General features: G+C 35.7%; 1 protein-coding gene across 3 annotated transcripts in view; it reads right to left on the reverse strand.

Moving 5' to 3' along the window:
* Positions 1-15,259, reverse strand: part of Tsp (Thrombospondin) — a 265,557-nt gene that overhangs the window by 84,868 nt on the left and 165,430 nt on the right. For all 3 annotated transcript variants that reach the window (XM_081747100.1, XM_081747107.1, XM_081747091.1), the window contains exon 3: positions 9,629-9,852. In XM_081747100.1, coding sequence (XP_081603226.1) covers positions 9,629-9,852 — 224 coding nt within the window. The remainder of the gene's footprint in view (positions 1-9,628; positions 9,853-15,259) is intronic.

A 15,259-nucleotide genomic window follows, 5' to 3' on the forward strand; every position in this document is an offset into this window, starting at 1 on the left:
GCACTTTAGTTTGCGATAATCAGCATAATATAAAGGTAGCCAAGAAATCTCTGTCGATTTTTGTGGAGGTCTGTGTTCAATTGGCCCTCACACCGTGAGTTGAATGCGAATGGAGATAAGGCGAAGGCCAGTTGTTGGTGTGGGTATATCCAACATTTTACCTGGTTGTGGCAGTTCAGTTACACCGGGAACTTGCGTAAGGACAGAGTGAACATGGGACCTCTCCAGAGCGTCATAAGGGTGTGTATGCTGTATGAATTCAAACTGGGGTCAAACACCACTACAGTGGGGTGGAAAATATACCAGGCTTTTGATGAGGGTGTCGTGACTACGCGGACAGTGCAGTGGTGCTTTAACAAGTTTAAGAATAGTGACGAAGCACTTGAAGACTCACTATGTGCCGGAAGACAAACACATGAATAAAATTAAGATCTTCAGATAGCAATTGAGGCGAACAGTGGCCAGATATGTCAGGATCTGGGACTACAATTCAGTGTAAGTGCAGAAACAATTCGGCAGCACCTCCATCAACTTGGGAAGCATTACAGGTTGGGTCGATGGTTCCCACATGATTTGACTCCGGGTCAGAAGGCAACGCGAGCAGATACCTGTGTTTCTTTGCTGTTTCGTCTGAACAGGATGTTGACATATGATGAGGAATGGGTCCTGTACGAAGCTCCACGCCGCCATCATCATTGGTTACACTGTAGCATCCCATAAACCGCTTCAAAAACAGCCGAAACCAGCACTGCACCAAAAGGTCCTCCTGTGTGTTTGATGGACTACTTGCGGCATGGTGCATGAGGAAACGCTACCAGCAGTTCAGAGCGTCAACGCAACTGTGTACTGTTAGCAGTTGAGCCGTGTTTAAGAAAAACTCAAAACTCTGGAGCCAGCACTTCTGAATCGCAAAGGAGTTCTCCTGTTACAGGACAACGTTAAACTCCACGTGGCAAGGATGACCTGGGACACCATTCTACGCCTTGGATGGAAAACACTGGAAACACTATTGCATCCTCCATACTCCCCGGACATTGCACCCACCGATTGACACATATTCTATTCCTTGGACAATCACCTTAGAAGACTCGAGTTAAAAACCCTAATAGAGGTACAAAATGCAGTTGATACCTTCTTCGCTTCACGGTATACCAAGTTCTACCGCGATAGAATCCATGGCCTTCCAAAACTTTGGCAGAAGGTCGTCGATTGCTGATGGGGACTATTTTTGATCTTCCAGGTACGTCTTAGGTGACACAAGGTGGTGGGTGAAAAGTCGACAGAACTTTCTTGGTTACCTTTATAGTTACAATTGGCCTTTTGATATTTTGCGTTCCGTTGCGATCCGCCAATTTTGCGAATACCAATACGAAACGAGGTCAAAGACATACCTTAGCAGCACGCTTGGAAGGTCATACGCAGTATTTGTTTCAGGGGTGGCCAGGAGAGGTATTACCCCTCATACTTCGAAATTTACCCTCACCAGAAAATTGTTAAAGCATATAATTTATATGTTAGAAAATAAGAGTGAATAATTTGTATATATTCTTTGAAGAAAATACTCTCACATTCTTGCGTTTATTCACAATTCCTGACCCAAATGCTCTGTTAATTTATTGTTTTTTTAGAGAGTGTTGTGCAGAATATCTCAGTTCGAATTATTAAAGAAAAATTATTCGATATTAATGTTTACAGATTTCACTGTGGTACAATTTCCTGTTTCTTATCAGCCAATACCTGCATAGTTGAATACTCGATAACGCAGATGTCTGCACAATTGAATACCCGATAGTGCAAGTAATGACATCTATTAATATGACTTTATTATTATTATTATTATTATTATTATTATTATTATTATTATTATTATTATTATTATTATTATTATTATTATTATTATTATTATTATTATTATTACAAACTGAGACGTTTGTAGTTTATTATTAGGCATAATACTTTCATTACACTTGACTCGATATGGGTTTTTACCATTTCACTTGAATGTTAATCTACTATGTCCGTAAGTTGAGATAGTTGATAACCAAAGTGTCTATTGCATTCTAATTGATCTAATTTCTCATTGTTCTCTGCGCGTGAGCATTGATTTTAGTTTCATGCACTTTATATCAATGTTGTAAGAGATAGAAATGGCCATCCACTTTTCTGCTCGAAGAACTAACGCTAATTACCTCTAGTAATAATAATAATAATAATAATAATAATAATAATAATAATAATAATAATAATAATAATAATAATAATAATAATAATAATAATAATAATAATAATAATAAAATTACATGCTCGAATACATTTTAAATTGCTATAAATTAGAGATGCTGAATCTAATGGAATTATTGTGAAAGTATTAATTCATAGGGTCAAGAGAAAAATTATGTCAAATTTGGGACAGAAATAAATATAAATATCCTAACCACTGGCGCAAATCCCGGGGGATGAGGGGGACATGTCCTCTCCAATCTTGAAACTGGGGGGACTGTCCCCCCCAATAATCAGATTTGAAATGTGTTTTTTGGAAAAAAAAATGTGATGATTTGTCCCCGATTGCTACAAAGGAAAGTGGGATGAAATTGATGTCCCTTTTCCAGAATAAGCCTCAAATCTGCCCGCCTCCCAATGTTGAAGACAACTCTACTCCCTGATCCTCCACAGGATTGTTTTTCATCTTCCCAATTATTTTGAGCATCGCTTAAAAAAAAAGGAAACGGTCTTACTTGCCCCCCCCCCCCCTTAATGTTGAAGAAAGATTTGCGACGCTGATCCTAACATTGAGGTTATTTTTCTCGTGATTCCACGGATGTTAAAAATAGTTCCATAGAGTTCAATAAATTTAAATTAGTATAATAAGCAAGATTAGGAGTGTATCTAACCATGGGCATTTTTACCATTGGCATAAGCGGCAGTTCAAAGATACCAACTTTGAAGCCATTTTGCTCGTAACCTCATGGACGAATATGTTTAAAGATAGCTTCATTGGATTCAGCATTCTCAAATTAGTATTCAAAGCGCAATTTGAAATTTATCCAAGCGAGGGCATTTTTTTCAATGGCATTAGCGTTATTTCTTTTTCATTGTTCGCTAGTACCGTATTATTAACAATTCTTGTTTAATTTGCCTTATTTATTTATTTTCTTCATCGTAAGCCTGTTTTTTTCTTTTTCATTTTAGATTATGTCCTATATCTTTTTCATTCCTTTTTTAAATTTTATTTTCCGTTAGAATTGTATTTCCCCAGGCTCGCTGCCAGTCCAAAAATGTAGGGGGAAAGATCGGTAGAAGTTAGGGGGATTGATTCAACCCAGATTCAACCATGTTATAGTTCATCACCATATTATATTACATTTGAAAGCCTCCCGGGAAAATTTTGGGGGAACCCGGCTCTCATGTCCCCCGTGCATACGGACCTGTATTTCCCTTACTAGTAGTCATAAAGGAACCTCTGTGGTGCTTAGCAATCCCGGCGAAGTGGTTTGAACAAATCTTGTCAATATGTCTGTCTTTCGTTTCGTCATCTCAGCCTTTCCTTTAAAAGCCGATGTGTATAGTGAATTTTAAATTTTCAAGTAAAATACGAGAAAAAATCTGGCCCAGATGTATGGAGGCTTCACCAGTTATCCCCCTTCTCCACCATCAATGGTCCTGATTGAGACATGAAAAACTCTTGTACAAATTAAAAGGTTTACTGATTCGCTTGGTTCATATTTCGTTACGCACATTTGTTTTTCATTGTTCAAGGTGAAGCAGTTATTAAAATTCTGCGCGCCATTACTATAATGTCTTCATCTTTCCATTATCTTATTTTTTTCTCCCTCTAGAAATAATACAATCCACGTGTTTTTGTTTCTGGTCCATATGACACAACAGCTACATTGCTTTCATCTGTGAGTTGTGTTCCCGATTGTGACGCAAGATGGGGCGGGTGTTGTTTCGCTTTTAAAGTTCCTTATATGGCAACAATATAAATAAGCGTGTTGGAGGTAAAGTTTTTCTTTCTTTTTCTATTTAGCTATGCTAATTGTTTTAACACCCACTAATATATGCTCCATTCATTAAAGTTTTCACACGCTTAACGGCACTTGTTCTAACGAAGAAATAAATTCCATTTTTCAGGTCATTAGAGAAGACAAATTAGCATAATTTTTCATTCTTGTACAATTATGTTTAAAACCACATAAATATTCAAAAGTGAATGTTAATGAAAATAGAAAAGAGTTTTTCAGTACACTAGACAGATTAACTTTTAGTGTTTGCTATTATCAAATGAGGTCAAATTCAACCTTGAACTTAACTATCTTACAGGCTGGACAACTCCACCGAAATAGGAATGATTGATGATTGTTACAGGTAGTGTTGTAAATAGAAAAAAAAACCGTTCGTATTTTTTCAGAAATGTACGTTTTTTTAGAAAAAAAACATTGCCTCTCGTTTTTTTTCTAAATTTCGTTTTTTTTTTTTTCAAATAGTCATTTGTAATGCATCTTACGTCTATTTCAGTACTAAATATTTTTATGTAGGTATAATCACCATAAAATGCAACATAAATTAAATGCTAGATACTGATACGCTACAAATATTTTACAACTTACATGAATACCATACCTATTAACAATTCGGGTTTCAGCAGTTTTCATCAATATCAACTAAGAAATAAAAGTAGAAATGAAATTTTGTGTTTTCGTGAAAGCAGGCCTTTAATAACTACGAAAATAATATCACGATCAGTATAAAATTCAAATAACTTGTCTAATGGTAAAAACTAATACTAATTTGCCATAGTATTTTTCTAAATGTCATATATAAATAATTTGTCGACTAGATATGTATGATATGCAGAGCCGGCTCTACCATACTTGCAACACGTGCATTTGCGTGGAGCGGCAAGTTTGGATGGTCCGGCAAAAATCTGTCATAAATATATTATTTAAATTAAATATTTCTTGTTGGAAACAGACTTCATGATGATGGTAGTTACATTTACTAAGCTGACCTTTTATTTGAATACTACATTCATAAATTATGTTTAGGTTGCATTAGTTTAAGGCCACATGGACAATGCTAAAGCAAATGGTCGAATAAATCCGAGCACAAATTGCTTGATTGTTGCCAAATGCAAGAATTCAATTCTCGAACAGTAGTGACTATCTGTTCCATTTAGTAAGTTATCACAGTTTTGATATGACAACTAGTCTTGTTTTTGTCAGAAACAAGTTCCTTATCATTGAAGATAGAAACAACTTTTTTAAAAAAAATGTTAACAAATATAGAAGAGAAATCAAGAAATAAAGATAAAAGAGCTAGTTGCACTGGAATTGCAAACTGATACATTGAGATTGAAGCTCGATAGTGAATTCTATAAAAAGGATTACCATCTTTCCTCTGCAAGTGTGTTTGCTTTATCTTTCACTAACATAACACCGGTAGATTAATATTTAAAAAAAAAAAAAAAAAAAAAAACAGACACAACGGGATTGCATTTTTAGTAAGTATTTAAGCCTTTCTGAGTGCAACTTCACTTACCCTCACCCAGTGGCGTATTTAGGGGGGGGCTTCCGGGCTTAAGCCCCCTCCGAAATCTTACTGACTATAGTAAAGTATATGAAATATCTTGCAGAATTTTTACAATTTCAGGCAAAGCCCCCCCCGAAAGTTAGCAAAGCCCCTCCCGAAACAAAATCGTAAATACGCCACTGCCCTCACCTTTGTTGTTCATGCTGGAGTAGCATAATTAAAATCATGACTTTTAAGATTTGTTCTTTCTGGAGAAAGAGGAAGGCGGCAAATTATGCTATTGCACGAGGCGACAAATTGACTAGGACCGGCCCTGATGATATGTATATAAAAGACATGAATATAGGATTACACAATTTGAAGTAATGCAGGGTGTTTCAAAATTAATGAAACTTTGTAGTATCTATTACAATTAACTTACAATTATAAATATTATATCAAATGAAAGAGCAACTCAAACAGTTTTGTACGCACGCATGTACATGCATTGTTTCTTCTGTCTGGCGTTAGAAAGAGCAAGCAGCAAAGATGTAGACTAGAGAGCAGAATGTTTTTTTGTGTTTTAATAAAAACTGAATCTGTACAGTGCAACGGTCTGTGTGAAGAATATTAAGGAGACACTTGCAACTACGTCCTTATCGTTTGCAGTTGCTACAGGTTTAAAGCCTACAGACTACGGTTTACGTGCCAATTTCGCAAGTGAAATATTGCTGCATAACAATGAAGATTTTCTGGATCGTGTCGTCTTCAGTGATAAATCGACATTTCACCCAAGAGCTAATGTGCACTCACAATGTTTGCATCTGGCCGTCAGCAAATCCTCAGGAGATGGTACACTTGAAACGAGACTCCTCTAAATTGAATGTGTTTGTACCATATGGCGGAAAGTTTATGGGCCTTTCTCGCCTATCGACTAGATGTGTGCCGTGTGACGAATGAATATCACATTGAACACTTGTAGCAAAGAGGTGCTCTTTTACTTGATGCATTGCTTTGAGGTGCTCTTTTACTTGATGCATTGCTTATAATTGTACGTAAAATGTAATAAGTACTACGAAGACTTAAAACACCAAAATTCATTTTGAAACACCCTGCATTTCTCACCAACAGTGTTGGAACTCAGATGTAAAATGGAGTGAAAATTTTCCTTATAAAGTTATTGTTTACAACAACGATATTATTATTAGTCGAGACTAACAACGATATTATTATTAGTCGAGACTATAACTACAACAACAACACGAGTTAGTAGTCAAAAAAATGTAATCTAATGTATACTCGATGGCCCAGGTGGCCAAAGTGGCACACACGGGTGCGTCATTTGTTTAATCCGCTCCTGTGTGGACATTAATTAAGATATCGGAATATTATTCTTGCAAAATATGGTTGCACTATAGTTTATCATATTAATTTTTTTCTTCTGGTGTCGAATTTCCTTCTCAAATTTCACCTCAGTCAAAAATTCAAGAATTTTCTAATTTCGAATTTCCTTTACTTCTTTTTTCCCTGTAGCTTCCCTTCCTTGTAGAAAGACCTCCTTAAGACTTGCCAGGTAGATACCTCGGATGGATACCTAACTGTTGACATTAATTGGACGGGCCTGCGCGCAGTGTTGCTAATTACGGAAATTAAAATTTTCCTAAGTTTGGGCAAAAAATTAGAAATTTTTGTTTGTAAATCCGTACCTATACGTCCGAGTGCAAGTCAACTTACGCCAATCGAACATTTGTCCTTACTTAACAAATGCAAATACAGATTGTTACAATGGGTTAATTAGGGAACGCACGAAAAATTCGTATTTAGGTTTTAACACTTAATTTTTCTAGTTTTTCCTTACTTTTCTGTTTACCGTAATATATTTTTGGTAATTAGAAGTTTTGTTCCTTAAATATCGTCATAATACTTGTAGGATATATTAGTGGTGCACCAATGTTTAATTTAAGATAGTTTGCATCTGTCTGGTCGCAGTGTTACCAGCTACAGAAAATTTTAATTCCAGATTTTAGGGGGAAATTTTGAAAAAAATATCTGTTTTGTCTCTATTATTTCCCTCTTGTTGACTATATCGGACCAAACGTACCAGGATCTGGAAGTCTCGTCTTTGCTCTACACAACGCACTATGGAAAGTTTCAATAGGATAATTAGAGGAAGTACAGTTGAGGTTTACAGTACACCTTGTTCTCTAATTGGGAAGATGACTGTGATTTTTTAAAGGTAGAATGAGATATTTTTTATTGACATGCTTACTTTATTAGATATCGTCACAATACTTGTAGGAGGGATATATTAGAGGGATACCAAAGCTTATTTTAAGATAGTTTGTGTGTGTCTGATAGTAAGTAGTGTTGCGAGCTACAGAAAATTTTAATTCCAGGTTTTAGGGGCAAATTTTGGAAAAAAAATCCCTTTTTATTTCTATTATTTCCTTCTTGTTGGCTACATTCGAACAAACGTACTAGTATCTAACAGCCCCATCCTTAGCCTACATAGCGCACCATAAAAAGTTTCACTAGAATAATTAGAGAAAGTACAGTTGAGGTTTATAATAAACCATGTTCTGGAAATGGTAAGAAAATGGTGAATTTCTGAGGTAGAATGATATTTTTTAAAAATTTTCTTGCTTACTTTGTTAGATATCGCCATGATACTTGTAGGATATATTCTTGGAGTACTGAGATTTATTTTTAGATAGTTTTCGTCTGTCTGATGGCAGTGTTTCCAGGCAAAACAATTAATTCCCGCTTTTAGGTGAAAAATTTGGAAAATTTCCCTTTTCCCCTCTATTATTACCTTCTTACTGGCTACATTGAAACAAACGTACCACTACCTGAAAGCTTCCTCTTTGCCCTACAGAACGCACCATAAAAAGTTTCAATAGGATAATTAGAGAAGCTGTAACCCCGGCATATTTGATTTTTGCTTGTGAGGCGTAAAAAGTGTCAAAATTTCATGTGATGACAGAATTTTTTCTTTCCCTCTTTGGATGCAAGCAAGCGACTTCAGGATTTCACTGTAGCTTGTCAACACACCAAAGATTTTTTTAGGTGACTTGAATCCATATAGCAGCAGTGGTACTAGATACAAAAAATTTTGAAATTCGGTTAGGGATTTTTTTGTAAATTTTCACCCCTACATTTCCCTAAATAATTTCCCACCCATTGGCAACACTGCAATGCAACTTATACCAAAAAATAACCACATCCATTTTTCTTAAAAAACAAAGACTTAACCATATCAATCGAATGAATGGCTTTTGAGCAATAAGTCACTAACTGGAAATGTAGGAAAACGCCAAAAATGACCTGGGGCCGAAAGGAATAATCACACAATTTTGCTAGTATATATGTACAAAGAAACAAAAAATTTGTAAGTTACGAGGGCTTCGACTCAAGTTCTGTTGATTCTGACAGGAGACATGTAGGTTATTGTTGGGAGTTTAGCTTCCTTTCTCAGTACATATACTATATGAGACGTGGACGTATACGTTTTAAACTAGAATTCGAACCATCGTGATGCATTTAGTACTATCCCATCGGGAAACGAACCCCGGTGCACCTTGTGCATCACTAGACCAGGGGGAAGGGCAAAAAGAAATATGCTTTTACACTAATGCTCACAGTGAACTTCTTTTGACGTTCCATACATCACACTACACTACAAATGCACTATTTATCGAAATATTTTTTCTTATCCTATAACTGCCACTCTTAGATTTCCCTTGTCTTTTAAAAAATTAAGGCGTGTATCATCGAATGTAAGAAGAATCCGTGAAACTTAGTCATAATTATAGTCCTAAGCATCATTTCATTTGAATCGCTTGGAACTGTATTGACATATTGAACCAGCATATAACAAGTATTTATGAATGAAAGCAAAATTTATAATGAAGATTACGTTTGTATTGAAATCGGTGGAAATTTTACTGTAAGATTTTATCCAAACTTTAAACAAATAGAGAAAGCGAGTTAAATAAAACCATGTAACATTTTTCAATATTTTTTGATGGAAGACATAAATGAAATGTAAATAGACCTTGACAGCCTTTATGTCTGGATAGATACACAGGCAGGTAAATGCACTTATAAGAAGCATACTTACCACTTGTAATTTGGGTGCAGTCATCTTTGTGTACATTTCTCTCATTGTTTTTGGAGTGCTTATCATTCCCTGTGAGACACAGTCCACGTAAAGCGTCACGTGGGCTCCAGGTTGCTTCTGGCTGACATCAAATATCAATGAATTCAGGATTGAACGGTCGGTGATCGTTTCCACTGTGAAGTGCTGCGATCTCGTTCGTCCATCTTCTAATGTCTCGATGATTACTACGAGATAAAAAAAAAGGAAGAAAAGAATACTATTTTATTATAATTCCTCAAGTCATGTTAAAGTTACAAGAAAACTTTCTTTACATAATACGCATTAATGAGCCAAGTGAATATATTGAAAACACGATCACCTTACTACAAAATTTGTACTAAATGAAACACACTAAAACAACACTTGTGCTATCCAAAGTGAGTAAGTAATATTACACACTAGAGAATCAAACATGTACTCAGAACATTAGGGGCGAGAAGGAGGTGGAAATAATTTAAGGAAAGGGCTAACTTGATTTAACGTTACATTCATAGTTTATAGTACAAAAGGCAATTATTAATTATAATTTTCCTTAATAAACTATGTTCTTTAACAAGCATTTCAAATGCATTAGAATAGGCCAGAGCTTGTATATATAATACATTGATCACTAAACTGATGCCTGGAAGATCATTGTGAATCTGCTCGAGGGATTAATGGGAGGGTTCATAGTCTATGGGCCAGTATACGTAAGGTGAGTATAATTTGGGGGTACCAGATTTCCTTCAAACCACAATTGTATTGGTACCTGAGAACCACGAAAAACTATGATGGCCGTCTCGGGACGGTAGCTTTTCAAGATGGTGTCGAATTAAAGATGGCGCCCGAGCCAATTTATAAAACTGGCAATATCTCGGCTCCTAATTATCGCATTTCTACACTCTTTTTTTAAACGATAGCTCATTGTATTTGCAACATGTAGCGTTGCCATCATTTTGTCGTATCTTAAACACGAGGAAAATAACAAAAATTGAATTTCGAAGCGCTTTAAGTTTTATTTAATCTATATTAATCGTAACAACAAAAATATTTTATGAAAAAAAAATACTTTGACCAAAAGAAAAGAGACATTAATTAGCTTTCGTTTGATGTATATGTGAACATTCTATCAATAATACAGCCGGAAATATTAAGATTTGAATGTTCAAAGGTGTGCGCGGCAGCACTGCAATTCAATATAAACAACCAATACTGAGGCGGAATGTTTCCATAAACTCACCGAGTTAATGGCATTGTAATTCACAAAGTATCAGACTCGTGTCTACCTCTGAGACCTATATTTAATAATAAGAAGAAAAGGTGCATGGTATTTCACCATTCACCTTTACCGGAATATATTGCAGGTAAGAAGATTGAGTCTCCTAACATTACAACACAGCCAATTCCTGATTACCTTAGCTTATTTTCGGAATCTAAACGGAAAAATTTATTTCGGGTTTTAAGTCGGCATTGCAATTTTGGAAATTAGACAGTTAGCTCTTGGACAGGATTTAATATACTAGTCAGGAACAACGTTAACCAAATCCAATACATCATTTGCCTTCCAAAAGTCACCCAGCAACTGATAAGTTAACAGTTTATGAAATATTGACTGAGTGCAATCAAATAAAGTCAAGACTAAATTTGGAAAATATTTTTGTTGAAGATCAGGCAAATTTTCCAAAAGCACCAGAAATTAAATAGATACATATCGATGAATTTGACAGTATTTTCATAATGATGGGACCTTTTTACATAGTTTGTAACCTATTTTCAAATATTGGGAAGTTATTAATAATGCTGGACTTAGACTTAACAGTAGAATCAGAAAGAACTGCAATTGGCTTCACTGGTCAAGTTCTAGACGAAAAGCAATACAACCGTGCTGTGAGATTCCACGAATGCGTCTACGAAGCCTTAATGAGAATAATTTGGAATGAGTTCTTGGATCATGTCGAAGTCGAAAATATTCAGCTTCCTTTTACGGCTACAGAATTAAATTAGTTATTTTGTTCATTTGCTGAAAAGTTATTTTGTTCATTTGCTGAAAATATATCTCAAAACAGGTTTGAAACATTATACGGAGACGGGGGGCGCGGTGGCTCAGTGGTAGAGCGTTCACCTCCGGTGCTTGGGGTCTCTGGTTCGATCCCAGCTCGCACCGTGTGGACTTTGTGGTGGACAAACACCGTGATCGTGGGTTTTCTCGGGGTTCTCCCGTTTCCTCCCACTAACTTCATTCCACCGTTTCATTTATTTCTCATAATCACCGTCTCCTTTAGCCTAACCGGCATAATTAAATTCGATTGGAAAATACAAATCTTTTCATTTTTGAGTTCTACATGTCTGTAGAATTTTCTGTCCAGCTTAAATCAAAGAATCTATTTGCACAAATTCCAGTTGATCAGGATTTAGAGGAGACAGTAAATTAAGATACACAAACAGCAGGTGGGACAAAAGGATTCAGTTTAAAGATTGGAGTAGTCAGTAAATACTATTTAACCGCAGAATGTCGAACTTCAGCACTTGGGATGATGCGAAAAGTTGTAGAAATCTTTTCAGACAAGAAATGCCAGCATCCGGATCTTCAGAAGCCTCGTATTTCTAAAGACAAAGAACAAGTCTCGACAAAAATACCTCAACATTACACATTTCAAAGGCTTAGAAGCGCAGACAGAAATTCAAAATGATTTATTATTGGCAAGACACAAAAGGGAAAAAGCTTACCAAGACTTCCAACATGATCGTTTAGAAAAGAATAAATGTTTCTTTGACCCTACAAACAAATTCAGTTACAAAGTTCAAAAATAAGCAGAGGTTAGGCGTAAAACAATAACAAAGAAATGATTTTAAAGACAGGAATATTTTCGGGAATATGATTTTGTTAGCAGAAAACCGTAACCTAAACATAGAGGAAGTTTTCAGTCATCTTTTGTGTCCTTTGCCATTGAATCTATCGTATCCTGATGGTACTTTAAGGAAAATTAATAAAGCCACACTAGCGAACTTTCTTGAGATTATGGTTTCATCTACTAACCGTCCGCAAGGTAAATCTACAACAGTTATTGACGCAATGGAGCTTATTCATAAGTTACATGGAGAAAATGTACTTTTGATTAAATATCTCATTTAATACTGCTAGAAGTTTTAAAAGTATGTCATGTCAGTGATCGAATAGACGTAGTTTTTGACACTTATAAAAAGAAATCAATGAAGTCCGCTGAAAGAACTTTGAGAGTTGCTGATGAAGTGATATCATTTCATGTTTCGAAGGGTGCACATAAAGTACCAAACTGGAAGCGACTCTTAAGAAGTAATGGCAGCAAGAACAAGCTAACGAGAATCCTAGCAGAAAGTTGGCAGCAAAAGGAAAAAAGAATAGATTTGAAAGGGGAAAAATGTTCGTAATGTATGGAAACAAGTGTTTAAAAAGTACAGGAAAAGATATCAATGAAGTGCCAGAACTGTCATCTTCTCAAGAAGAAGCTGATACGAGAATGATGTTACATATTAAAGATAACTTACAAGAGTTTTCAAATGTCATATGTAAATCAAATGACACGGATGTGTTCATTCTGTGTGCACTGAGAAAAAAATGTAGGTGGCGTACTTAAAAAGATAGGTTACATGCGTAATTCCTGTAGTTTTTGGACTTGACGTACAGCAAACGTATAACTGAAAACGCATGTTTTTTATAATACTTTCTGTATAAGTGTTCCATCTATACGTACTTTCCGTATGAAACAATGTAGGCGGACCTCACATACAAATGGACGTATATAACATATAGCTGACGAAGGTAACATAAGTATATGCATGTTATATACGGAAAACTGTTAGATGTCAGACATCCTGCAACGACATTATGTAACGTCTAAGGCCAATGCCTATGTAGCATACGGATAACGTATGCTCCGTACTGATTTCTATAGTAAGCAAGATGATACCGTATATTTGTACAATATATCGCAGAACGGATTTGTCTCTGTGTGCATATGCGTCTGTGCGTATTGAAAATCAAAGTAATGTTTCCATTAAACGTACAACAAAAAACCGAATTCGACTTATTGATGTAAGGAAACTTATTTCAGTTTTGTGATCTCCTTTATTGTCTGCTTTACCTTCCCTTCACACAATGACTGGTTGTGATTCAGTTAGTGCTATGTGTTGTCAAGGAAAATTAAATGCAATTAAACTGTTGCGAAATGATGATGCATTTATAAATTTATTTTCTCTCTTTGGAGGAGATTGGAATATAAACAGTGAACTTTTCAGCCAACTATAAAAGTTTGTTTGCTTCCTGTATTTGAGACATAAGCGTATTGATCAAGTAATGAGGCACACTTCCAATTATTTCGAAGTAAACGAAGTGTAATCGATTCTGTTCAACTTACTTCCTGTGAAAATGGCTTCTATCAGTATACTCTGAGAGCAAATTACCAATCTGCAATTTGGAAACGATGCCTGGAGAACTTTCCTGAAATTCCCGATCCTGAAAACTATTGCTGGATAATTGAGGAGAGTGGACACATATCTGTTCAGTGGATGACCGATTACCAGCTCCAGAAACTGTCTTGAGACTTTTGAACTGCTATTGTTTTCGTTCCTGTAAGCTACCTAGCAATTCTTGTTAGCTTAATAACATGAAGTAGAACTATACACCTGCTTATAAGTTCGCAGACTGTGACAACCTACCTCGAACAGAACCTGAGAAGTATACAGTTAACGAAGAAGTTGGGTTTACAGACAGCGAAGAAGAGAACTAAAATTTACAAGATAAGTTCGCATTTAAAGAGAGTAAAATAATATGAAATGTACCTCATGTTACGTGCTTTTTGCAGAAGAGAAGTTTTATTTTTTTTTTCTTTGAGATTTTTGAATGCCGGACACCTTTGAACATTCAAATCTTGATATTTCCGGCTGTATTATTGATAGAATGTTCACAAATACATCAAACGAAAGCTAATTAATGTCTCTTTGGTTTTACCCAAAGTATCTTTTCATAAAATCTTTTGTTATTACGATTAACATAGATTAAATAGAACTTAAAGCGCTTCGAAATTCATTTTTTATTATTTTCCTCATATATCATCCAAGATATGGCATAATGTTGACAAAGTTACTTGTTACAAATACAATGAGCTTTCGTTTTCAAAAAAGAGCGTTAAAATTCGATAATTAGGAGCCGATATATTGCCAGCTCTATAAATCGACTCAGGCGCCATCTTTGATTCGACACCATCTTGAAAAGCTACCGTTCCGAGACGGCCATCATAGTTTTTCGTGGTCCTCAGGTACTAATACAATTGTGATTTGAAGGAAATCTGGTACCCCCAAATTATACTCAAATCTTGTCTGGCCCATAGACTATCATTTTCCCTGATTTCAATCTGATTTACTAGACTTTATGTCCCTTATGTTCTAGCCAGAACACTAAAACAGGGGGTCTGAGATCATTTTGAAACTTGAGTTCACCTTACATTGATACATACAAACTAAAAAACAACGAAAATTTTTGGGTGGGGCTAGAAAGGGATCGCAAGAAGATTGAGCCCCTCTCCGCTGATGCTACGGGCCTGATGCGAGTAGATATCAGTTTTTCGGAAAAATCAA

The sequence above is a fragment of the Thermobia domestica genome, chromosome 2 (genome assembly GCF_964235325.1).
Source record: "Thermobia domestica chromosome 2, izTheDome1.hap1.1, whole genome shotgun sequence".
Lineage (NCBI taxonomy): Eukaryota > Metazoa > Arthropoda > Insecta > Zygentoma > Lepismatidae > Thermobia > Thermobia domestica.